We start from the raw sequence: 24,961 nt of genomic DNA, 5'->3' as shown, positions 1-24,961 counted from the left end.
GAATGTTCACTGTTCGGGCTAGGGTTGTGGAATAGTGAAGGGGGAAGTTGGAGAGCTGGACACAAAGGCCCGTCTCCAGGGCCCATTCCTGCCTAGTGGCTGCGCACCCTCGCGCGCGCTCGATGGAAGAAGTAGGTCAGACTGGCCGCCGAACTTTCCAGAAAGAAGTAGAAAAGGACGACTCAGAGTCGACGGAGGGCGCGTAACTTCGCCCGTGCTAGGACTCGCCCTCTCCCCTTCGTTCTCGCGCTCGGCGTCGACGGGGCGAAAGAAAAATCGAGAACCTCCTAGAACAGACGATTGCTCCTAGCCAATAGGAAGACGAGAGTGTTTGTACGGAGAAGGAGGGAATTTGTATAAGGAACTCTATGCGTATGTGAACGCCTGCTTTAGCGCTAGTAACAGACATACGAGGCGCGCGTCTATAAAAGGAAGTTGGTCGCGGGCTGCGATTCAGCCCCGAGCCACCAGTTAAGCTTGCATAAGCCCGCCTGCTGAGGAGCTCCCGGGGGACGTACCACTCTTGGCCAGCCACGGACCATCCAGGCAGCGTGCGCCAGTCATCGGGACGGCCACCGTCGGACACCTGCGGTCGCGTCGGACTGACGAAATGCCCGGTGAACAATTAGCATCCATTCATGCGAGAATGCTCGGTCGGAAGCATCAAAGTGGTGCGTCTAAACGAAAGGCGAAGTTAGAAAGAGAAGAGCGTGAAAAGAAGCTACCAAATATGACAAAGTACCTACTGAATGTAGCTTCTGCGGAGCAGTATGATCGCTCTACCCAGAGTCCGTGTCAAACTCCCAAAAGTACCGACTGTGCTTCTGTAGAGGACTTGCCAACTCCATCACCACGGTTTCCTGGCAAGAAGCAAGGTTTGACTCATCTTGGTTGTCTGGATCCTGTGGAAACGGTGACAACTTCGGTCGTCCATGTTTCAGAGCAACCGACGCTAACCGAGCCTTGTCCTGTCCCTGAGTCAGCAACGTCTATGCTACTCGGCCGGGCCCCTGCCACAGAGCTCCAGGTGCCCGGTCCGCCACGCCCGATTTCTACTACTGCTGATCAACAGGTGCCAAACCTCCCCGATGAGCCTCCTTTTACTGACGAGCACCAGGAAACAACACTCCAAGAACTGACTCACTTGTTTTCTGTTAGTTTGGCTTCAAATAACCATGTTCCCACTCCCAAAGTGTGCCTCGAGAAGACGAATGAGATGGCTTCTCGTTGCGGCAACAGAGAAGTACAGACACCCCCACAGCAAGAGGTACGTTGCGAGATTCTCTGAAGTGACCCTGCTAAGTGGCCGGACGTTATTACTGACAGCTTTTGGAGTGTATGCCTTGAGAAAGGGCCATTGTATTTTCAAAATCGGGCAGAAAATTTTCCATCTTCCGAAAGGCAATAAAAAACTCAGAAACGCTATATGTCACCTCACCTTTTCGTGCGAAAGGCTGTAAATGGGGAGGCATACGAGCGACACTGGTTAGTGTACTCGGAGTCCAAAGGTTCCGTTTACTGTTTCATGTGCAAACTATTTTCGATTTCAAGCAACCCCAGTGCTTTCACCATGCAGGGCTTTTCTGATTGGAAAAGAGCAGAAGAAAAGGTTTGCGCACTTGAAAATAGCATTGAGCACCGGAACTACGTGGCAGCATGGCTCGCCCGCTCTAACTCGAGCAGCACAATTGACAAGGAGCTGGTGAAACATCTTGTCACTGAGACCGCTTACTGGACAGAGGTGTTGAAGCGTGTAGTCGTTGTAGTTAAGCTTCTAGCTGAGTGCAACCTAGCGTTTAGGGGCAGTGAGGAGATTTTTGGTTCACCGAGAAATGGCAATTATATGGGGGTGCTTGAGGCCATTGCCAAGTTTGATCCCTTTCTAGAGGAGCACATCAAATGCTACGGGAACAAAGGAAAAGGTCACCCATCGTATCTGTCAAAAACCACTTGTGATGAAAAGGCTGTCAATGAATGCCTCGCTGACAAAGCGAAACGCGCAAAATACTTCTCTTTAATTGTTGATTCGACTCCAGACCTTACTCACGTTGATCAGCTGTCAGTAGTTTTACGATACTATTTAAATGGGAAAGTGTACGAACGCTTTCTTGGATTTATTCCAATTGAATGGCATACCGGCTCGTATCTTTTCGATACCGTGATGTCCCTCTTGACGACCAATGGCATCTCAATTGATGATTGTAGGGACCAAGCTATATGATAATGCGAGTACTATGTCAGGAAAATACAAAGGACTGTAAGCTCAAATCAAACACTTGAACAAATTGGCATTCTATGTCCCGTGTGCTGGTCATTCACTGAACTTAGTTGGTGCGTGTAGCGTTGACAGTTGCCTTGAGGCAGTCAATTTTTTCACTGTAATTCAGAGACTGTATGTGTTCTTTGCTGCCTCACCTAAGCGATGGAGGTATCTTTTGGACAGCATGGGCGGATCTGGCTAGCAGCTTGTTTTGGAAAGTCTCTCTGGGACCAGGTGGTCAAGACACGCTGAATCATGTAAGGCCATTCTAAAAAATTTCAATGCAGTCTTGTGTTGCCTTGAAGCTATATCAAAGAACGAGGAAGAAAACGGTGACACTAGGAATGAAGCGCATTTTCTCTTTAACAAAATGACAAAACTAGAGACTGCATTCATGGCAATTTTCTGGAGTGAAATCTTGGAGTGCTTTGACAAAACGAGCGTAGAACTTCAGAAACCAGGCCTAGACATTTCAACTGCTGTAGACCTGCTGAGCTCTCTAGAAGGCTTTGTTAATTCTTTGCGACCTCTCTTTGATACCTTCGAAGAGAGAGCACACACGCTAAGTACCAATAAATGTTATCAGGATGACGGCAAACGCATCGTTTTGACTAAGCACCCAGACGGAAAAAGCGACAGCGCGCTACAAGGTAGAAAAAAGTTTATCGTAGAGACCTACAATGTTGTACTTCACAGTCTAGGCTCTGCTTTGCGAGTGCGAAAGGGTGCCTACAATGAACTCTGCGAAAGGTTTGGATTCTTAAAATTGCTTACAGAAGTTGGGAGCGAGGCCTCTCTGGCACAGCAGGCTGAGAAGTTGGTGAAAATCTACAAAAATGATTTGGAGCCAGCATTTTTTGCTGAAGTCATTTAGTTTGCGAATTTTCTGCACAACTCTGTGTGCAGGACACGAGTCCCCTGGGAATAATGAAGTTGCTGCATGAAATAAAGCTTATTGATGTGTTTCTGAACCTTTCTATTGCTTTGCGAATGTACTTAAGCATACCCGTGGCAAACTGTGAGACCGAACGATCGTTTTCCACGTTGTCGCTGATAAAAAATCACCTTTGTTCGAGCCTCCTTGACGACAAGGTGAACTCGCATGCTATCATGTCCATTGAAAGTGACCTCCTCCATGATTTATCCTTCGGGCAGACCATATCTGATTTCGCCAAAGCGAAGGCGCGAAACATGCCATTTTAAAAGAGGACTGTTTTCGCTATACATGAATAGTTCCAATAAGTTCGTTGTGTCGCCTCCCAGCCTCCACATTGCCCATGAAATGCTGAGCAGTGTAATTCAAGATATGCAAATCTTCGTTGTTTGTCTCTTGTTTGTTCTTCTTGTGATATTTAGCATGCTTATAAAGAACTGTATCTTTGTTGTTTTTGATAGTGCCACGTTTATTTGGTGTTGTCCTTGCTTGTCTTACCTTTAACGAAAATATTCAAATAATGTTTTGTAATTACAGTTGGTAATTTTTATCTGTATTCTAGTGCACTTTTATGGTGTTTGTATTGCCTTAAGTATTGTATGTATCCATTGCATATTTATAGAGTAACGTGTATAAGGATTACTGCAGTCTGATGCTTGAATTTTAATAAAGAATGTTTTGGATACAACCATGCGTCTCCTCACGGGATTAAACTTAGTGATGCAAACAAAGCCCTTCAGAAGGATCGACATCTGAGCTGTGTTGTCTTTTCTACGTTCTTATTCATCTTGAGTGCACTAAACTTTTCCTTAAAGCCTAGCTTTTGCTGAAAACAGAATGCAGATTAATCACAAAGTGAACGTATGTGTTGGTGTTTACAACAGTGTGCGTTTCAAGCAGGTTTTGTTGTTTTCCTTATAATAATAACAATAATAATAATCCCGTTGATCACACTTCGTTTTATTTAATTTGGTGGAATTAAAATGAAACATATGGCATATTTCCAGTAGCGTAGCAGGCGACAGGGGGGGGGGGGGGAGAGGCAGTATAGGCAAAGGGGGCCTGCATGTGCATTAGCCCAGGGCCCCCATTTTTCTTAATCCGGCCCTGCTCATGACCAACTTAGAATGAGCAGAATGAAACGGAAGAAGTCGTTTGTTAGCACGAGGTTCATAGTACCAACACGCGTGAATATCGGAACAAGCTAAGCGCAGATCCAAAAACTGGATCGTGTGATTCTGTGGGAGCTCGTCAGTAACGTCAAGGGGCACAAGGCATTCTTTGATTATTGGCACCACCACGGCAACCTCAGTCTCAAGGTCAGCCGGAGAACACAGAATACAAAACAAAAAATTGTCCACATAACGAAATATTTTAAAACCATTAGTCTGATTAAGGTTCACTGACATGGAGACATCTAGGTGAGCTAAAAATAAATCACTGAGGCGCGAGGCAATGCACGAACCGACGCATACTCCGTTTTTCTGCAAATAGATGGTACGTGTCATTCCATATGTAATGAACATTGATGACAAATAGAAGCTCAAAAATTCCAAAAATTTGTTACTAGACAGCCCAGCATTATTCTGAAAACAGGTGACACCAAACACATCAATTGTCTGTGAAATAGCTGACAGCAGGTCATTGTGAGGAATAGAATAGTACAGGTCCTTCACAGCGATGGAGAAGACTTCAGAAAGCCTCAATCGGAGTCGTCCTTCAAAAAGTCAATCACTTCATCAGAGTTGCGTATTGAAAACGGGTTGCTTGGCTTGCAGAAACAGCGCGACAGACTTCTGCCACGTGCCCTTTTCTGAAACAATAACCCTCATCGGCCAGGACATCAGGTTTGTGCGTTTTCACGCTAAAAAACACCTCTAGGTGATATCTCATTTGCTGCTGGCAATGTTTTTCAACATTTTGTCCAAGTTAAATTCTCCGCAAAGTTTCTTAGCCTTAGCGTTTACCTTACGTAAGGACACTGTATCCTGCCGCTTAAAAATGGTGGAAATTGCCTGACGAGCTCTTGCATGAAAATTCCCTCCTGAGAGTACACAGAACCCGCCTTCTTTATCTGCCGGTAACACGCAAATCGAATTGTCACGCAGATATAGTTAGCTACACGTCTCAAAGAAACCTTCGGAAGTGTTCGTCTACAGCGGCATATGGCCCCTACACCTTCGGAAATAACGCGCGAAACATCCTCTTCCGCCGCGAACTTGGAAATCTGCCTCGATCACCATTGACAGCATCTCTTCCGGTGGTTTACTAGAGTCCACTGCGAACTTAGGTCCCAACGTCAAAATGTTGTGGATGTGTTCTGGCAGGTCCAAGTTTTCCAGCGAGTGAACAGTGTTTCCAGGAGTGGGTCTTCTCTCGGAACAACGACCGCGAACTTCATGCAACTGGCACTGCCAGTGCAAGCACTCGGTTTTTTGGTCAGCGAAGCATAGAAATTTCCGCAGTGTCGGACCCAGCGAAGAAGGTTCCGTAGAAGCCTTTAGCTGAGGAGAGAGCAGCTGGCGATAGAGTCGAGCCTGCCTGTGCAACTCGGATTTGAGAATTTTGCAGATTCTGTTGGAATGTCCAGATGAGGGAATGAATCCACCAAAGATGGAACCTACTTCCAGTGGGTTGATCCAATTGCGGCGAGCACAGACTGCCACCACAGGCTGTCTGAATATGTGTTTTCACATGGTTACTTTCAGTTTTGTTGCTTGGTTTTGTGTAATCTCTTCATGTCACATAGTTCGCTGAGTGTATAAGTAGCCTTCTGTGCCACGAAATAAACCATCAGTTGGAAGTTAGCGCTCACGTCTTCAATTGCTGCTTCTGAAACCAGCCTAGTTATGTTTTCATTCATTACCTCTATTTCATCTACATCTCTGTATATTTGCATATTTGTTTGCAAGTACTAGCCTGAATTGGTCTGCTTTAATCTTTACTACATCTAGGCTGGCCTGTTTCTTCTTGACAAATTTCACTCTTTCTCTCTTCAAATTCATGTGAACGCTAGATCTCACTGACGTATGATCACTGCACTTTACTCTACCCAACACTTCTACATCCTGCGCTATGCTGGTATCAGCAGAAAGTATGAAATTGATTTCATTCCTTGTTTCCCCATTAGGGCTTTTCCAGGTCCACTTTTTGTTGCTACACTTTCAGAAGAAGGTGTTCATTATTCGTAGCTTATTCCTTTCCATGAATTCTACCAACATCTCTCCTCTGATGTTTCTAGAACCGATGCCGTAGTTTCCAATTGCTTGTTTACCAGCCTGCTTTTCCCCCACTTTTGCATTGAAGTCACCCATTACTACAGTATACTGAGTTTTCCCTTTTCTCATGGCTAATTCCACATCTTCATAAAACTGATCTACTTCATCATCATGATTATTGGAGCATAGGCTTGCACCACCTTTAATCTATACCTCTTAAGTTTTATTATGACTACTGCTACCCTCTCATTAATGCTCTAGAATTCGTCAATGTTGCCTGCTATGTCCTTATGTATTAGGAATCCTACCCCGTATAACTTCTTATCTGGGAGTTCTCTATAGCAGAGGGCGCGGCCGTTAGTAAGCATTGTATAAGCCTAACCAGTTCTTCTAACCTCACAAAGGCCAATGATATCCCGAACAATGCCTGATAGTCCCTCAAAGAGTCATGCTAAGTTAGCCTCACTAGAAAGAGTTCTGGTGTTAAAGGTTGAAAGGGTCAGTTTCCATTGGTGGCCTATCCGGGTCCAGAGATTCTTAGCACCCTCTGTCGTGCGACAGGTCTGAACGCCGCTTTGGTCAGGTGCTCCGCAGGTGCTGGGGACTGAGGGCCATGGGTTAATTGTAGGAATGATGAGGAAGGTAGTGGCCGAATACTGCATCAGGGAGGCCAATTCCTGTGCACGCACTCAAATAAGTTGGAAGGCGATTCAACCTGTAGTTGAGACCGATCAAACATTGTCGCTTCAGCACTGCTTTCACAATAGGTAAATTATACGGTTCATACACGCCATTCTCACCCCCAATTTGAACAGGAAGGCGTTGTTTTGTATCAACTTCAACTAGAGGTTGAATCACCTAGCTTCCAACTTTTTGCTATATTTATTGTTGAATCAAGAAGCAGAACTTGGTGCAGGTGTAACGTTCAAAGAACTTTCAGCTTTGTTCCCTGTCATTTTATAATCCTTTATTTGTAGTCTTAAACATGATCGAATAATTGGATAAAAATACTTTGTCATGCAACAAGAACAATGGACCCGCATTTAAGAAGATGCCATTTTTTAAATGTGTTTTGCTGTAAGTGGCACATTTTCGCAGGCAATCTAAATATATGAGTGATTGTTCTTTAGACAGCCAAACCCTAACCAAAAACAAATTAAAAAGTTCAGTCACAGTGCAACTTTACTGCAATGCACGCCTTAGTATTGGGTCACAATACAACAGAGCAAGTTAACATAAAAGAACAGTACAGAAAAAATTAAAGACCATGCAAAGAGCGATGGAATAAAAATGTTAGCATAGCATTAAGAGACAGGAAGAGAGCGGCATGGAGCAGAGAGCATATGAGGCTAGCCGATATTCTAATTGACATTAAGAGAAAAAATTGGAGCTGGGCCAGTCATGTAATGCGTATGATAGATAACCAGAGGACCATTAGAGTTATAGTATGGGTGTCAGAAGAGAAGCGCAGTCGAGGACGGCAGAAAACTAGGTGGGGTGATGAAATTAGGTAATTTGCAGGCATAAGTTGGAATCGGTGCAGGACAGGGGTGATTGGAGATCGCAGGGAGAGGCTTTCGTCCTACAGTGGACATAAAAGGAGAGTGATGATAACTTTACCGCAGTGCATGCCTTAGTATGGAGAGCAATTGATGTGTTGACAGTATGTTTTCCTGTGCAAAAGTGCTGCATCAGTGCAGGACATGTGGCTTTTACCGCACTACCACGTAGTTCTTGGTACTGCATTTTATAACTAAGCACTGCACCCTTGGAGTTGAAATTTTTGTATACGGGCATTTCTTCAAGAAAACAAACCTTTTTCAGAGGTGCAGCAGAAGCTTAATTCATCATGGTAGATTAGGTTTATGCCACATAGCTGCCTTATGGTAGTCACGAAGACACATTACAACTGGGTTTTAATAGTGTAACAAAATGCATTAGTGCAGGAGTCACAGCAGCTCTGTGCCCATGTCCAGTCACTTCCTCCATCAGAATTATTGTACAGAAGAGCAGACTTGCATTGCTGCAAAGAGCCTAATAACCTAGCGGGGAACCAACCTTCACAAATTTGCAACTTGGACAGTTCAATCAATCATTTTCCATGAATTTCATTTTCTGATTAAAATTAAATATTCCCTGACAATTCCCAGACCTTTCCAGGTGCTCAGAATTTTCCTAACTTCTCCAGGTCACTAGACATCCTGCATAAATTTTAAAGACATAGTAACAAAAAACGTTTTTCTTTAATAGGTAGATATCACTCAATGATCAAAGTATGAAACCTCCTCTGCTCCAGCATGTGACAAACGCAGGTTGTAACCAGTTTAACAAGCTCTAACACTGCAAATTCTGCAATCCTGTTCCATGGGACTAGTATCTAGTGATCATACGGTATAACAGACGACCAACGTGCTGAGGATCCATCATTCTAAACAAACCATTGTAGTGGTCGTGGCCTGAAGCAACGCCATGTTGCTTAAAGCATTGAACAAGTGCTTCCCCTTTTCTGCATCAATCAATGTTCTTTAGCACTCCGTGCAGGATATAAATTAAGTGAAGATATAGTTCAGCAAGGGCAATGCAAGTGGTTCTCGGAAAGGTAACAGAAGTCAAACTGAACTACAATCCCGGGATGGTCGCGCCCAAGCCTGCTGCATCGTGCTTTTATATATACCTGCATCCAAAAATCTAATTTTGACATTAGGAGTCCATGTTGAACACCACAAAAGCTTGCCAAGATCACACAGTACTGTATTTTAAGCTGATCTCATGCTGAACAGATGCTATGTTGCAAATCGGTGCAGTATAATGCCAGCCACCTGCATAGCCACTAATACCGCTTAAAAAGGGCACAACAACACTTTTAGAACATGGTAAGAAAACATTTGTGATCCATAGAAAATGCTACCACGAACTTGCAAGCCAAATATTTCCTGCATGCAGCAGGTAGCCCACACTATAACAAAAAAGATTATTCTCCCACTCCTGCGGCTTTTGAGTCCCCCTCTTATTATGTCCCATCTATGACTGTGCAACAGCACCAGACACCAGCCAACAAGTTATTTTTCATAACCATGAATTACTCTCAAAAGCTCACACATGCATGCACTTCACTCCAATCTTCAAGCAAGGGGAGAAGCGGTGGTTGTTAACGCGCCTCGCCCATTATAGCACCGCTGCTTTCTCGTTCTTTATCACTTTAGTAGTAAAGCCCCTTTGCCTAGTAATGTCAAAGGAATTATTACGTCACAGTAGCTCAAATTTGTGTTCACATAGGACCCCCCTCATGACCCATGCTTCCAATTTTGTTGTATACATGAGGACACTAAAAGCAGTTCTAGTGTTGTCTCACAGGCCAGCGAGTATTACACTTCTGGCCTTCAAATTACAAGGGTCGTCCAGCAGGTTAGTTCCGAGTGTTTTTAAATAATGCATGAGCATTGAAAAAAAAAGAAGAAACACTTATGTGTTATCAAAGTGGTGTAAAAGTTGTTTTTGAAGATGTGAACCATCAGTTCTTGAAAACCTTAACACATTGCTGAATTTTGTATGCTGGTGTCATGTTAATCTGCTGCCAACAAATCAAGCCCACCTGTCACCTACCTCTGCCTGAATCACAGCATAAATGAAAAAATGTTGCCCTGCTGCTTAGGAAACCCCAAAGAGAGCACTAGTTTTCCATGGACAAGTTTGCACTAGTGCAAATTTGGTTTGAGTACAGTGTCGCAGGAGCAATTTTCACTGTGTTGTGCAAAATGGCTTCTCTGGTATTCTCTCTCACAGAATACGAAGTTCGTGGAGTAATCAAGTTTTTGCAAGTCAAGAAACTGATGACAGCACTTTGGCAGCTGTATGAAATGTATGGACCAGGCATTAAAAAAAATTAAATTATGGGGTTTTACATGCCAAAACCACTTTCCAATTATGAGGCACGCCGTAGTGGGGGACTCCAGAAATTTGGACCACCTGGGGTTCTTTAACGTGCACCTAAACTAAGTATACGGGTGTTTTCGCATTTCGCCCCCATCCAAATGCGGCCACTGTGGCCGGGATTCGATCCCGCGATATGGACCAGGCATTGTGAATGACTTTATGGTCAGGCGATTGTGCACGAAGTTCACAGCTGGCCTATGTAATGTCCAAGATGAAGACCATTTTTGCCAGCCACGACTCATTACAGAATTGAAAGAAAGTGGGTAGCAAGCAATCAGAAAAAATTGATGCTTGAGAATTTCTGAACTTTCTTCTCAGATATGAAACACTCCCCACTGCACAGAATTGCCATTTCTGGCAGGGCAATGTTTTGTAAGTGATGCTCTGGCTCAGGCAGTGGCGACATCCCGGTTTCAGACCTGGGTGGCAGATTAGCATGAAACCAACATAGAGAGCTTAGTGCCGTGCTATGACAATTTCCTAATGAAGGATGGTTCACATATAAAAAAAAGCAGCCTATACATCAATAAAACAATATATATAAATTGCATTTTCTGATGTTCAGGCCATATTTAAATATTAATTGGAGCTCTCATTCTGGAGGCCCCTCATAATAAACAAAACTGAGGTACAATATGTAGCTTGTTGCCATACTACTCCAACCAGTGGGCCTCCCAGGAAAATGGGTTGCTTTCGGCACCAAAACCTCTCATCAGCTTTATGCAATATACAGAAGTGCATCAAACTTAAAAATTCAGAGACAATTTATGTTTGTTAAACCATGTTGTGATGACAGTACATGCAAAACTGACAGAGAAGCCAAATTTTATAGCTGAAATAGGAGGTCCAGGTTTTTTAGCAGAATCAGAACCTCTCGTCTGTGACAAAGGGATTAAGAAACCAGTTCACATATGCAAAACAAGTACTTCTCTCACAAGAAAAATTTCCCTTATTACTATAGGGCTTTTAAAACTCTGCTAGCAGACTTCTCCACAGAGCATAATGCTGCTCATAAAATGGCATCTTAACTTTAAAGAAAAGTTGTTAAGGTGCCATCATATCATGAACTGTTAAGTAGTTAAACTTGCTTGGAGTAAATATTCCCAATTCTACCGCATCTTTAAACTCAGCATGCACTTTAACAAAACATGCAAATATGTACTCTAATCATGAAATTGTATACTTTATTTGACTTGAAGAAACTATGAGCAAAGCCAGATATAAAGTACAAACATGAGCAGCGACAATGAGGCTCACCACATATACATGGTACATGAGTAACGGGTTCCGAAAGACAAATTGTCACATCCAGATGCTGGCAGTATAAAAAACAATGTGAAATGTGTATAAAAAGTATTGTATAAAAATTTTTAAAATGTGCACAAGCATCTGGTATAAAGGGCATCAAAAAAATGAAAGGCAATAAAAGTAGGTCAATGAGATGCACAATATGTGCTCATGGTGCATGACATTGATAACAGATGCCTTATTTCACAGTACAAGAAGGTAAAAAGTGCCAGTGCAATGTGTTGATTAAAATCAGCAGTGCGCAATACTCATTGCTGCAGCTTGTTAGTTACACGAGCAATAAGACAATTAATGTCAGTCTCCTTCACAATCTTAACAAATGTGCCCCGGCGGATAGTTAGTACTTTAAACCAATCAGGAAGCACTTTTGAAGCAAGGGTGATGAGAGACTCAACTTCAGCCACTGCCTGAATCGATGAGAAGCTTTCTCTGATCTTCTGCACAAGGTCGTCCTTCAATATAGCTGCCTTCTGCTCAGCAAGAAAATGGGACCGTGTGATTCTGATGAACTCTGGAAGCTTGGACAGTTCTGCCCGCTCTTTTTCATCCTCTGGTCGAAGTGTCATTTCTTTGACAAGTTTGAATGACTCGCGCTCACGTATGCGGGCAAGGAGATCTTCAGATATCCCTTTTAAGCAAGTGCTGGCCACGTTATTATTATGTGAAGGCGGTGTATTAGCAGCTGATCGCTGTTCTGCGCTCAAGCTCAACAGTGCTTTTTCAATACGCTCACCAAGCCTTCCCTTGACTTTGTCTAGCACATCCTGTGCCGAGGTGCAGGATTTCTTCAGTGGAGACTCGGGGAGAGGTCTTGGACATATGTTGGGTATGCTGTCCAAAGGAAACTTCGGATGCCAGCGGGTTAGAGCATCCGCTGCAATCTTCACGGGTGGGTCCAAACTCAGAAGGAACTTCTCGTGATGCTCTTTCACAGCAGAAAGTAGAAGAGCATGAAACTGTTTTCTTCGGTGCAGAAGGTGGGCTGCAGTGAGCACGTTTGAGCCCTCCGGGGGCAAATGTGGTGTTATTACAAGATGGTAGCCACTGTCAGCGAGTCCACGTTGCTGCAACTTCTCCCGACTCAAAATGTATGCACCTGGAAAGATTGCTGTGATCTGACCGAGTTTGGCCTTGCTGAAGGTTTTCTTTGACATCTCCTCAACAGAACGTTTCAGTTTGTCGAACGTGCAAACTTCCTTTCTGTTGAACAACATACTAACGATCGTGTCACAGCACCGGAATATTTCGGCCAGTTCTTTGTAACTGTATGGAAGGGTCAGGCTCGGTACGAGTGGCTCTGTAAGGTGGTGAAAGCGCTCATAGGCTGGGCCTTGCACGGCTTGGTCTTGGGTTTTCCTCGTTGCCTGCACTTTTTGGAGAGCGGTCTGCGCGTTGTCGATAGCCTTCAGCCTATCCTGCAGCTCTTGCAGCTTGCCGGACGCCATAAGCCTTTTTATGACGGCACTCTTCTGTTTCTCATCCGTGTCAGATGCATGCTTCAACAGAGTGTCAGGCTTCTTCTCCGTTTCTTCAAGCAGTGAGAATGGTAGTTTAGCGCTGGTTTTCTTGAAGAAGTCCGGCATGTCGGCGCCGTCAACATCCTCATGAAGAAGCAGGCGCTTGCGAACCGAAGTAGGAGGTCGCCGAAATGGCAAGCAGTTACCTTGCTTCGATGTGACCGGAGTCTTCTCCGCAGCGTCAGTGCGTCTCCTTTTGTGAGGCAAGCTGGCACACGGCTCTGAGTTGAAACCGATCAGACCCTGAGCGACAGTCTTTGGCGTTCGCAAAATGTCGACACTGCTTCCGAGTTCGGTCCGTTTGTTCTTCAACGTAGAACCTTGTTTCTTTGCACTGTAATAGCGCGTGAGAGCAGTCTGCTTCATCAAAGACATTCTGAGCTTGTAATGCACGTTCGCGCCAAAATAAAGAGTCGCAACACCTAGCCTGTCTTCTTTTTTCGCGCGGACTTCTACATCAACGCGCGAAAACTACGGCATAGGATGTATAAAACAAAACACAAAAACAAAATTGGCGACTTCTTTTACATTGTTGCCAGCGTTGCCAGTACAAGTACGCCTGCGTTATTTAAAGGTAACGATTTGACTTGTTAATAAATAACTGAAACAATTTTTACAAAACTTAACCGAATTTACTAGCATGTTATATTTAGAAAACAATATATTTTTACGTAAATAAAACGAATCAAATCACTGAAGCGAGTGACAGCGGCGCGAGTTTTGGTTCCCGATGTTTTCTTCCGGATCTCTCTCTGTCTCTTTCTTCATTTTTTTTTTCGTTGATGTGCGATTTACGCTTTCTCAAATCGCTGACGTTCTACTAGAGTTTTACCATTCACTCCGCACGGCTTTAGCCTTGTCCCTGTTAGCCCTGTTACATGCCCGTTACCAAGGTGTTCCGTGCTGTTAGGCTTAACGCGGTTCAAGCCAAGGCAATGCCTTTGGCCAAGGGTTCAAGCCGTACCGCAAACAGAAGGCTGCTCGTATCGTGCTCGTATCTGCTCGTACGTTGTGTGTTGTGCGCGTTCCGCAATGCGTTCCGTCTGACGGGTGTTTGCTGCTATCAGGGTGCTGTCTGTTGGGCCGTCTGTTGGTGCCCCAAATTACTATTGCCATAAGTGTCTATGCTTTTGCTACGAAACGCTCTCTGATTTCTGGTGTGTGTTTGTGCAGGTCCCTGACCCAATGTCGTAACCAATATGTTTGCGATAGCTTGCGGGTTGTCATACCCAGTGCGTTCCCAGTGCGTTCCCAGTGATGGGGTTAGTGATGCCGACATTCTGTTGCCGTCCTGCTTGAGGGGCCAAGGTGTAATTACTCTGTATATTTCTGACTTTCCACTTGCGATGCCACTGACCAAGGACTGTGTGTAGCGCAGTCGCGTCAATTTGGGCCTGATGGTATGCTATTTCTAAGAGGATAATTGTTGTGATCCCAAAACATAATCGTAGCGCAAGTACATGGGTAAAAAAAAAAAAGAATGCGCTGTCTCGATTCTTCCATCTTACCCGTGTACACCCTGGTAATTTTGTAATAACCTCACAAACGTCTACCGCACGGCGTGTCATCGGCCTTGTAGCCAGGACCTCAAGATACAGAGGTTGGGTTGCGTAAACTCGGAGAGGCCTCTGCGAAGGTGTATGTGACCATATGAACAATCCCAGAGGTCCAGGGGCACGGGACGGTCTAGCGGGTCTAGCGGGACGGAAAGGAGTGTGGCTGAGGCTAACCATGTCGTAGAGGTAAACTGGAACGTGTACGAGCCTGGCCCCCACCTTTTTGCACAGGATGGCATTCACTACAGTGGTGCCACGGGCAGGAGGATGGGTAGTAGGATAGGCCGCCGAGCAATGGCTTTTTTGGGGGGACCCAGAGCCCTGAGGCCACCAGTGTAGACAAAGACGGATCCAGAGAGGCCCCAACATTCAGGAAATGTAGAGTCTGTAGAAGAAGAAATAGATGTAAGCACCAGTGCCAAGGTAATTAAGACATAGGGTATATTAACATGCAAGGTGGTAGGGGTAGGCTGAAGTGGGGGTAGATAGATGAGCAGTGAAGACAGGAGGAGCTGATGGTATACGGGTTTGTGGGGACACATCTTAGGGACATGCAGCAACCAGCCTGTAATCCTGACTATGCATGGGAATATTGCAATAGAACAGAGGGCAGTAGAAAGGGGGGTGGAATTGGGGCATTTATTCATTAAACTATAAACTGGCAAAGAGTCACACAGGAATGCAAGGAGAATTTATGACTAAAAGGGAAAGTGGCAGGGGAGCAGACACTCCTTGGCTTTGTATATCTGTGGACGGGAGCAAATGACAAAAAGGAAAACAAAAAAATGGTAGAATGCATAGCAACAGACGTTAATGAGCTAGGAGGAGACAGATAATTGTACTAAATTAAAAAATTAAATTATGAGCCTTTACGTGCTAAAACCACTTTCTGATTATAAGGTACGCCGTAGTGGAGGACTCCGGAAATTTTGACCACCTGGGGTTCTTTAACGTGCACCTAAATCTAAGAACACGGGTGTTTTTGCATTTAGCCCCCATCGAAATGCGGCCGCCGTGGCCGGGATTCGATCCCGCGACCTCGTGCTCAGCAGCCCAACACCATAGCCACTGAGCAACCACGGCGGGTTATAATTATACTAGGAGATATGAATGCACACATAGAAGATATGGACGGGTACACAGACTCGAACAGGCAACATGCTGCTGGATATGTGTGAAAGGTATGACTTAGTTGTATGTAATGGTACTGAGAAGTGTGAACGGCATATAACATGGGAGGTAGGGAGCCTGCAATCAATAATAGATGATGCACTAATGTCACATAGGATGTATGGTAGGCTAGGGGTAATGACTATAGATGAATGTGGCCCCAGAAGTCTGGGTAGGGATCACAAATGTATCAAGCTGAGTTTTAGAAAAGAAAGTAGGAAGGAGGCAAGATGAACAACCATATGGGATTTCTTACTCAAAAAAACAGCTGGATATAGTAACCTAACAAATTGCGGAAGTGCTTTTTGAGGATACTAAAACAGAATGGAGCTACGTAAATTTAACAGGACTATTTGAACTAGAGCTTGCTAAGGTATGAGACTGGTCCAAAGGGAAAAGAAGACGAAAACCCAAGACCTGGTGGGATGAGGAGGTTAAGAAGGCCATAGAGAAACGGGAAGCATCCAGGGAACACAGATATTCTAAGCAGAGGGGGTGATCAAGAAGCTGATGTGGACAGAAAATGGAATAACTTCTTAAACTGTAGAAGGGAAGCATCCCATTTGATCAATGAGAAGATTAGAAGGGCACCGAATGGTTCTCAGAAGTAAACAAGAAGGATAGAAAAGTAGCTAACAAATTTCGGAAACATCTCGACTCCTTGAGTAATAAAATTAGCCTAGGGCTGAAGGTGATAGTTACAGCTCAAGGTGTTCGGCTAGAAGGAGATGAGGCAATGAAACATACAAGAATAATGATGACAGAAAAATCTAATAAACAATGAAATGTTGCATGTACTTAATCAGATGAGGATAGGCCAGTTAGTGTAATGGCTCCGCTTGAACAAAGCGAGTGGGAAAGGGCAGAGAAGAGGGTTCCTAGTAGCACATTCGCAGGACCTGATGGCATCCAAATTATGTTAATAAAGACATTGGGGCCCAAAATCTAAGCAAGCATTAAAAGAAGTAGTGAGCAAAATGATAATGAACGGCAAAGCCCCCGATGGGTAAAGACTATGCGGTATGAATGTGACATATAAGGGAAAAGGGGACAAAGGCGACATTACCGTGCCAAACGGTGACGGCAGTGGTTTACAGAGTGGTGATGCAGATTGTAAAGGACAGACTGCAGGCAAGGAGGTGCTGAGGGTACTACAAAATGGGTTCCGGAAACAAAGAAGGCTAGAGAACAATCTGTTCTCATGAGCGCAGTGATTCAAAATAATAGAAAAAGGAACACAGGCCGCTATGGCTAGCATTTCCGGATATCAAGGGAGCCTATGACTGTGTAATCCAAGAGGATTTGTGGGACATACTGGGCACACTAGAGGTGAAAGATGGAGTAACTAATATCTTTTAAAGGATATCTATACAAGTAACAAGGTGCTTATAAAATGGGAAAAAAGGGTATCTGAGACCATAGAGATGCAGTGGGGGCGTAGGCAGGGGTGCCCTCCGTCACCTTTGTTAATGTTGTATCTACAAGGATTAGAGACTAGTAGACTTGGCTTCAACCTTTCTTTTTTCAAGCAGGGAGGATGAATTGAACAGTCATTACCAGGACCGATGTACGTGGATGACATTGTACCCATGGCAGACAACAAGGAAGATTTGCATGGATTGATGGACATTTGCGGTAAAGAGGGAGATAGGTTAAAGTTTAGTAACAAAAACTCAGCAGTCATGATTTTTAATTATAATCAGGGTGGCAAGCATAAGATACAGGAGGTTAAGCTGGAGGTAGTGGATAAGTGCAAATATCTTGGCATGTGGATAAACAATGGGGCTGAGTACCTATTGAAACATGAAAAATGTGTAACACCTAAAGGTAGCAGGAATGCAGCTGTGACGAAAAATGGGGCATGGGGCACTGTGGAATTGCAATAGGTACGAGGTGGTTAGAGGGATTTGGAAATGGGTGATGGTCCTTAGTCTGACTTTCAGTGCAGTCCTATGCACGAGATCAGAGGTTCGAGCAAGGTTGGAAATTAAGCAACGAGGGGTAGGTAGGCTTGCTTTGGGAGCACACAAACTTTTTCAAAGCATTGGGGCTTAGGGACAATGGAGGAAAAATATACTTTAAGCGGGTAGAAATAACCAAACGGAGGTTATCTGATTGGTGGCTAAAATCAAGGCAAAAGTTATTATTCACCCTCCACTAAGTACAAAATATATTATTAGTCATGGCTAGGTCGTGTGTGCCGCCACCCGATATAAAGGGGTCAGCTTTATCCATCCATACAACCAGCGGCAAGGGGCAGCGGGATCGCCACAGTATCCGCAGCCGTGCAAGACGATTTCGAGTTTGAAAATGTTCTGCTGTGCTGTACGCTTCAGGAGGGCTCCTTGCCATTACAAGGTCGCTGACACTCTGTGCTATTGATGCTCGTGCGATATTATTATAAAATTGGAACCACAACTGCGCTACAGTTGAGGTTGTGCCAGTGCCCTCCTTTTGTTCCTGAAATGCATGGGCCTATTCATTTTCAGAGCCATGATCATTGCGGTGGACACCAAGAGGAATAGTGCATTGTTTTTCATGCAATACCACTGCTGCCACAAAGTGTTCCCAAATTTGCACTTAGACTATGCAGCAAGTATACACTGGTGTTTTTGACAGGGTCATCGAAATTGCCCCATGCTGATCTTACTTTGCTCTTAATCTAGTATTGTTGAAGGAATTTTAATTTACAGTGGGGTAGGAATAAATTACAGTTTGCAGTTGTATTGCAGTGCTCTCACCTCTGTGCATGTTGAAATATTTTATTACGATATTGACTAGTTGGGAGGCAAAAAACATGCTACCCATAACAGCATGTTGCTTGATCAGCTTTAAGAAGTCGTGGAAGTATCCTTCTTTCCTGATCAAGAAAGCTCAATTTACCTAAGTTTCTTGTCCACTATTTATTGGATCTTTTCAAGATAGCATTCTTTCCAAACTGAAGCACATCATTGCATCTGCAACACTGACTAGGAAAAGACAACTCACTTGGGACTAGCACTGTTTTTGGGTTCTGTTTTTGTCCCATCTGTGATGCATATTAGGTCCTTGCTGCAGCTCTTGACTTGCATATCAACTACTGTTGTTGTATTGAATGGTGTGTGCTCACACAGCTGATCATGTATCAATATTGCCTCTCGGCTAATGTGTGGGTGTGAAGTAAAGATTTGTAGGAATTATATTCCACATGTTTCCTCACATACGTCTTCTTGCAGGCGACCTGCCCTGCGTGATATTTATGTTGATGAACTGGCTGATCAAAGAGGACCTCTGACGCAGATTGAGCAAATATTCTTTATTGGTTGTTTGCACTATATGAGTCTTGGCAATGTCTTAACTCTCATGACGACACTGGGATGATAATCTGGCACAAGAAATTCATTTTGTGAAGCAGTTGAAGGAGCACTATGCTGTTAATTATGATTGCTTTCAGTTGGTGTATCATTCGGTTGTACTGACAAAAAAAGTGCTAAACAGCGATATGATTAAGTTGTACAGCCTTTTTACATATAAGGAAGGACAGGAGCAAATGTTATATCAAGAGGACTACCAGTGACACAAGGGGTACTGCGTGTCCACTGCTGCGACTCAGTTGCTATGGCATTCAGATTCTGAGCACAAGATCGTAGAATCAATTCTTGGTCACAACGAGCAGAATGCAAAAGTACCTGTGTACAGATTTAGGTGTGCATTAAAGGGCCCCTTGCCAGCTTTGGACAATGCAAACATACAAGTGCAGCGCATAGATCAAGTGCTGACAATCCTGTCTGCAAAGTATTGAATGATGCACGGCGCGCAAACAGCTGAAATTTAAAAAAAAAGCCAGCATGTCCTTCCTGTTGAGGGAGCCCTGCTTCCAGCCAGAGCCGAGGTCACACACACGAATGCATCTATGCAAGACGCAATGCCTGCAATGTCACTGACTGGGGCACGTCACTTCGGTAAACCATCCAATGCAGAACATCCAATGTCGCCACTGGAAGTGCGCTGCACAGCGAAAGAATGAAGAGAACAAAAAGGCGGGGTTTGTCACCTGAGTGTGCCGTGGTCCCTTGGCTCTGGTTTGGGAGAAGGCAGGGAAGGAAGGCTGGTGGACGCTAGTCGAGGCAGTGGAGCAGAGCGTCCTTGTTGGCAGTGACACTCGCCTCCTTGCGGCATGGCAATTGGACATTTCAATTTCTTCTATCTCAAGTTGTCCCTTGTCCACAGTGCATTGTGGACAAGGGACGACAGCAGAAACAAGGCACAAAGCCCAAATTTCTGTTTTGGTCATCTGTCTCCTCTAATGAACCAATTTGAAAAAAAAAAAAGAAAAATTGTACAACGCTCCCTAGGCTGCACCTTACAACTTCCAGTGTAGTATGACCAAACTTTGCTATAGGGCCCTGTGAGGGGCCCTCTGATGACCCTCGGGTGGTCAAAATTAAGCCACAGGCCTCCACTTTGGCATTCCTCATAGCCAACTGTGCACCTTCAGGACATTAAACCCAAATTATTGTTCCTGTGAGACACTTCAACACAATGCATATTTTTCTTTCACTGGGCCTCTTACCTCCCTGTTCCCCCCCTTTGTTTATTTGCATACTTTCCAGCAAGAGGTGACATGATGCACCTCCATTTGCCTACACCTCTTTTTTTTGTGCGAAATGAAATTAAAACCACGTTGGTGAGAGTATGTTTCTTTATGCTATAACATGGAAGCTTCCACTATGTGTACAAAGAGACTGCTCTCATTAGTTTGCTGCTTATGTTATTCAGTGATTCAAGTGAAATCCGAAAAGGTGTACTGTTGTTTTCATCTGCTTCTGTTTTCAGTTCTTAAATTTTATGACTTTCCTTGCGCATTTTTAAAAATTCTTTTTGCATTCAGCTTGGCACTGTACAAGGAGCCCCTTTCAAGGTATCATACACTTAAAGGTAAAATTAAAAATGCTAAGAAAGCAGCGTTAGATGTAGTCTGTATGAGGTATATGGTGTTGCTGTTGTTGTGTGGCCCATTTTATACGAGTACAGCAAAGCACAGGACGATTTCACATGCTGCTGTATCGGCCAATTACCGCAAAATGAAGGATGCGGGAGACACCCACACGTGAAAAGAAACGCGGCTTAGTGGTTTTGCCCTGTAGAAGAGCCACCAAATGCGCACCCTCACTCCGAACAAAAGGGAAGATGGTTCGAGCTAAATGGGAAGCGTTCGGGGTGCGAAGATAAGCTTAGGAAGGGGTGTGTTTGAAGCCACCGCTACCACTAGATGCCCCCGTGCTTCCAATATGTCCTGCCGACCTTCTCGGGTGCTACTGTGGTTTGTTTGTGAGCCTCGCTGCTAGACAGGGAAGCGTAGTCACGGAAATTGCGCTACGCAACACATGGCCACCCGGTTTCAGTGTCGCTGTTTGGCATTCGCACGCACCTTTTGAGAATGCCTTCCCTCCTTAACTAGTGTTGAAGCTAGCAGAGGAAGAAGGGAAAGGAAATTAACTGATGGGCAATGCCCAATTTTCACAAAGTAAATAATGAGCTTTTGATGAAAATGAACCAAGCCCAAAGTAAATTAGTTTCCAAATACTTTTGGTATTATCTGAAACAAGGCAATGAACCGGTAACCAAAATGTGTAATCTCGCAGCCACTTCTTGTGGCATAAATAGTGCAACATTTTAACTACTATTTTCAAAGTGTCCTTTCAAAATCGGATGAATGCAAGCAAATAGCAATTTCTGATGGATTGGATGACAATTTTGTAATTGCGTAGACTGACATTTAGCAATGCAGCTTAAACTTGACGTCGTGAAATCACCCGGGCCTGATGAGCTTTCTAATGTTTTTCAGCAGCGTTAGGCTGAACAAATTTCTGAATTTTTAACCAATATTTTTTTCACTGTCGAGTGGTAGGGAGGTACCAAGTGATTGGAAGAGAGCGCACATTGTGCCAATTTTTAAAAAAAGGTGAGCGTTGAACAGTTCGTAACTGTTGCTCCATTTCGGTCACCTGTGACTGTTGCGAGTTACTGAAGCACATTATTGCTACCTACATTAACAATTTTCTTTCCGAACATAATGTCTTATCATCCTGCCAACACTGATTTCAAAGGGAGTTGTCAACAATAGTGCAGCTTGCGACGTGTGCATGAATTTTCATCTGTACATGACTTGGGTGGGCAAGTCTATGTTTTGTTCTATTTTAGCAAAGCGTTCGACGAGGTACCTCACAGAAAGCTCCTCCTGAAAATAGAATGCATTGGCTTCCGCTTTAATATTTGATGGATTTGAGCATACCTTTTGAACAGGCTGCAGTATGTACAAATTCGTTCCTCATTATCTGATTCACTGAATGTTTCCGGGGGTATCCCTCAAGAAAGTGTGCTGGGGCCTTTATTGTTCTTAAATTATATAAATGATTTAGTCTGTGGGTCCTGATGATGCGGCTATGAAGTTATTCACTGATGACTGCATTCTATTCAAAAGGATTATATCACAAAGTGACCATAGCTTGTTGCAGGGTGGTGTTTCTGCTGTTGAAGAAGAGTAGTGCAAGCATTATGGACATGTGCCTTAATGCTGAAAAAACTGCTTATTCGTATGTCGTGGAAGAAAGCTTGCGGTCTTTATTACTATGAACTACAAGATAAAGCTATTTCAAAAGTAGGGAAATACCTTTATCTCGGCATAACTATTACCAATAACTTGAGCTCATCTATTAACATATCTGACATTGTGCATCCACCCTTCGTAAATTATGGTACTTAGAGAAATGTGTAAAAAGAACCAGCAAGTTTTAAGCTGCACTTATCACATGTGTAAGAAGCAAGCTGGAACATGCGTCTGTTATGTGGGACCTGCCTACTAAATAAAGGTATCATTAAATTGGAATGCATTAATCGAAAGGGGGTTAGATTAATCTATGGTAAGTACAAAAAAGGACTTGCCATTTCATTTAATGCAAACAAATAACACCCAAACGTTGCAAGTTCTATGTAAAACTAGCTGCCTTACAGTTCGTAACATTTTATTAGGTAAACGTAATGTAAGAACCCCTAAATATCTCGAACCTCTTGGCAAACAAACCTTTCAAGACCACAGTCATTCATTAACTTCAATTTTCGCAAGAACGAGCACAGTTTTTTCCTGTGGTCTATTGAAAAGCTTTATTTTTTACCACTCAATGTTTTTGAAGCTGATGACGTAGCTACTGTAGCTGCATTGGAACACCACTTTTGTTCATCTGTGTTGTCATGTTGCTGATCTGACATGTCAATTGCTACTGTTGATTTCTCTGCTGTTGGAATCACTTGTATTCTTATATGATGTAATCCCTCCTGCTTTGGCCAATACCTGGCCTGCAGTGTTTTGAAATAAATATAAATAAAGATGAGCCACATGGTCACGTAGGTGCACTGTAATGGGCCAAATGGCGATATTAAAACTTTACAAGCTCTTGACTGATACTGTGGCCCGCTGGGCACTTTCTTAAAGAGCATCTCCAGTGATCGCCTTTACCGTATGTCAGCAATATGCTTTTTCAAAAGTTTTTTGCACCTCCTGTGACGTGTATTTAACTTTACATAAGAATGCAGAACTAATTGAAAGAACACTGAAACTGGACTGGGCAGCCCGAGGGCTCACCGGCTGCTTCTCGCATGTTGATGCTGTCGTTATGACAGGCATACGCCAAGAACAAGAGCAGTGACTACAGTGAATTCTAACAGTTTTTGGTGGAAAAGCTGTAACAAAAGGCATCTGCTATGAAGATTGCATTGCTGCACTGATACTTTTATACCAACAAATTAGTTGAATACAGTTGCTCACGGCAACAACATTCCTTCACACTTTAAAGACCAGCTCGCAAGAAATCTGCACTAGCACTGCTGCTACTTTGTTGATGTCAACGACAAGCGCAAGGCGTCTAATACAAATTGTCCATTTAGGGACAGGAATCGGTAGTGGGCTTGCCAATATTAATTTTAAGTAAAGCTGTGCATATGTCAGTTGCACAATTTCACATACATGACCAATGTTTCTAGCAGAATGTACAATGCAAATTTCCTTCGGATTAGTAGGCCTTAAAAAAAAAGCTACCCTTTATGATGTGTGCACATGGTTGCACTTAAAGGTCCACTAAAGAGAAATTAATTTAAGCTGTAATAGGAAATACCCTTTTACAATGCCAAAAAAAGTCAAGGAAGAGGGTTGGTAAGCCTGAAAAGACAGTAATAGAAGACAGATGGCGACGATGCTCAAGTTCCCACACCAGCTCACTGTCGTGAATTTCAACCGCATCTGTGCGGGCCTAGTTAATGTTCTATCAGTAAATATGGGCTAAATTGTATTCTAAAAAAGCCAAACAATGAACTTGCCAAACTTTAAGACGGAGCCATGACGGCCCAGAGAGCATTATAAATTAATTAGATGGGAAAAAATACATTGATATCTGTGACATCACACTGACATACCAATGCTGTGATTCTAATGCAAAATTTAAAAAAAATGGAACTTGGATCTTCATTTTCGTTTGTAATTTTCAACTTATTTTTGTGCAGTTAACAAAAATTTGGGTCTGAAAGAATATGTTGCTCATCTAAACTGATTTAGTGTTTCTGTTTAGTCTCCCTTTAATCCTTTGACTGCCAGTGCAGAGATAACTCGGGCACCCGGCAGCGCACAGCACCCAAGCATCACCTGCCACTATTGAGTATACTCATTTTGTGTTTTCAGTGCACCTACTGCCTCTCCAGAATCAACTCTCACAAACGATAACATTGTGTACCTGCTGTGCCATCTATTGAGAGGTCATCTAAACAAACAAAAACCTTGTAAGTTAAACGGACTGCAGGTGAAGCAAATGTCTCACTTCTCTTTGTATAGGCTCTCTTTAGGGAGCCTACTAAGCCTGTACAGTAACTTTATTAAGTGCTCTGTCACTCTGTCACAGCTGGGCAGCCATGGCAAACAGTGTGGCAGGACTATTTGCTCTGACAGATGAAAAGATTTATGAACACTTTATGAATTATGAATTGGAAGAAAGTGACAAAGGAGAACTAGTTTCTGTGTAACATTAAATGTCCACTGA

General features: G+C 43.6%; 1 protein-coding gene and 1 long non-coding RNA gene across 2 annotated transcripts; one reads left to right on the top strand and one right to left on the bottom strand.

Moving 5' to 3' along the window:
• Positions 1–11,512: 11,512 nt before the first annotated feature.
• Positions 11,513–13,675, bottom strand: dup (chromatin licensing and DNA replication factor double parked). The gene has a single exon (XM_075703472.1). The coding sequence runs from the start codon at positions 13,543–13,545 to the stop codon at positions 11,902–11,904; it is 1,644 nt and encodes a 547-aa protein (XP_075559587.1). The 5' UTR covers positions 13,546–13,675; the 3' UTR covers positions 11,513–11,901.
• A 285-nt stretch (positions 13,676–13,960) lies between these two features.
• Positions 13,961–21,639, top strand: LOC142591085 (uncharacterized). The gene is made up of 3 exons (XR_012830331.1): positions 13,961–14,174; positions 17,429–17,531; positions 18,386–21,639. It is a non-coding gene; the product is annotated as an uncharacterized LOC142591085 (long non-coding RNA).
• Positions 21,640–24,961: the final 3,322 nt, after the last annotated feature.

This window comes from Dermacentor variabilis, chromosome 1 (assembly GCF_050947875.1).
Source record: "Dermacentor variabilis isolate Ectoservices chromosome 1, ASM5094787v1, whole genome shotgun sequence".
NCBI lineage: Eukaryota > Metazoa > Arthropoda > Arachnida > Ixodida > Ixodidae > Dermacentor > Dermacentor variabilis.
Note: the sequence above shows the minus strand (reverse complement) of the source record. Positions and strands in the feature narration are given on the sequence as shown.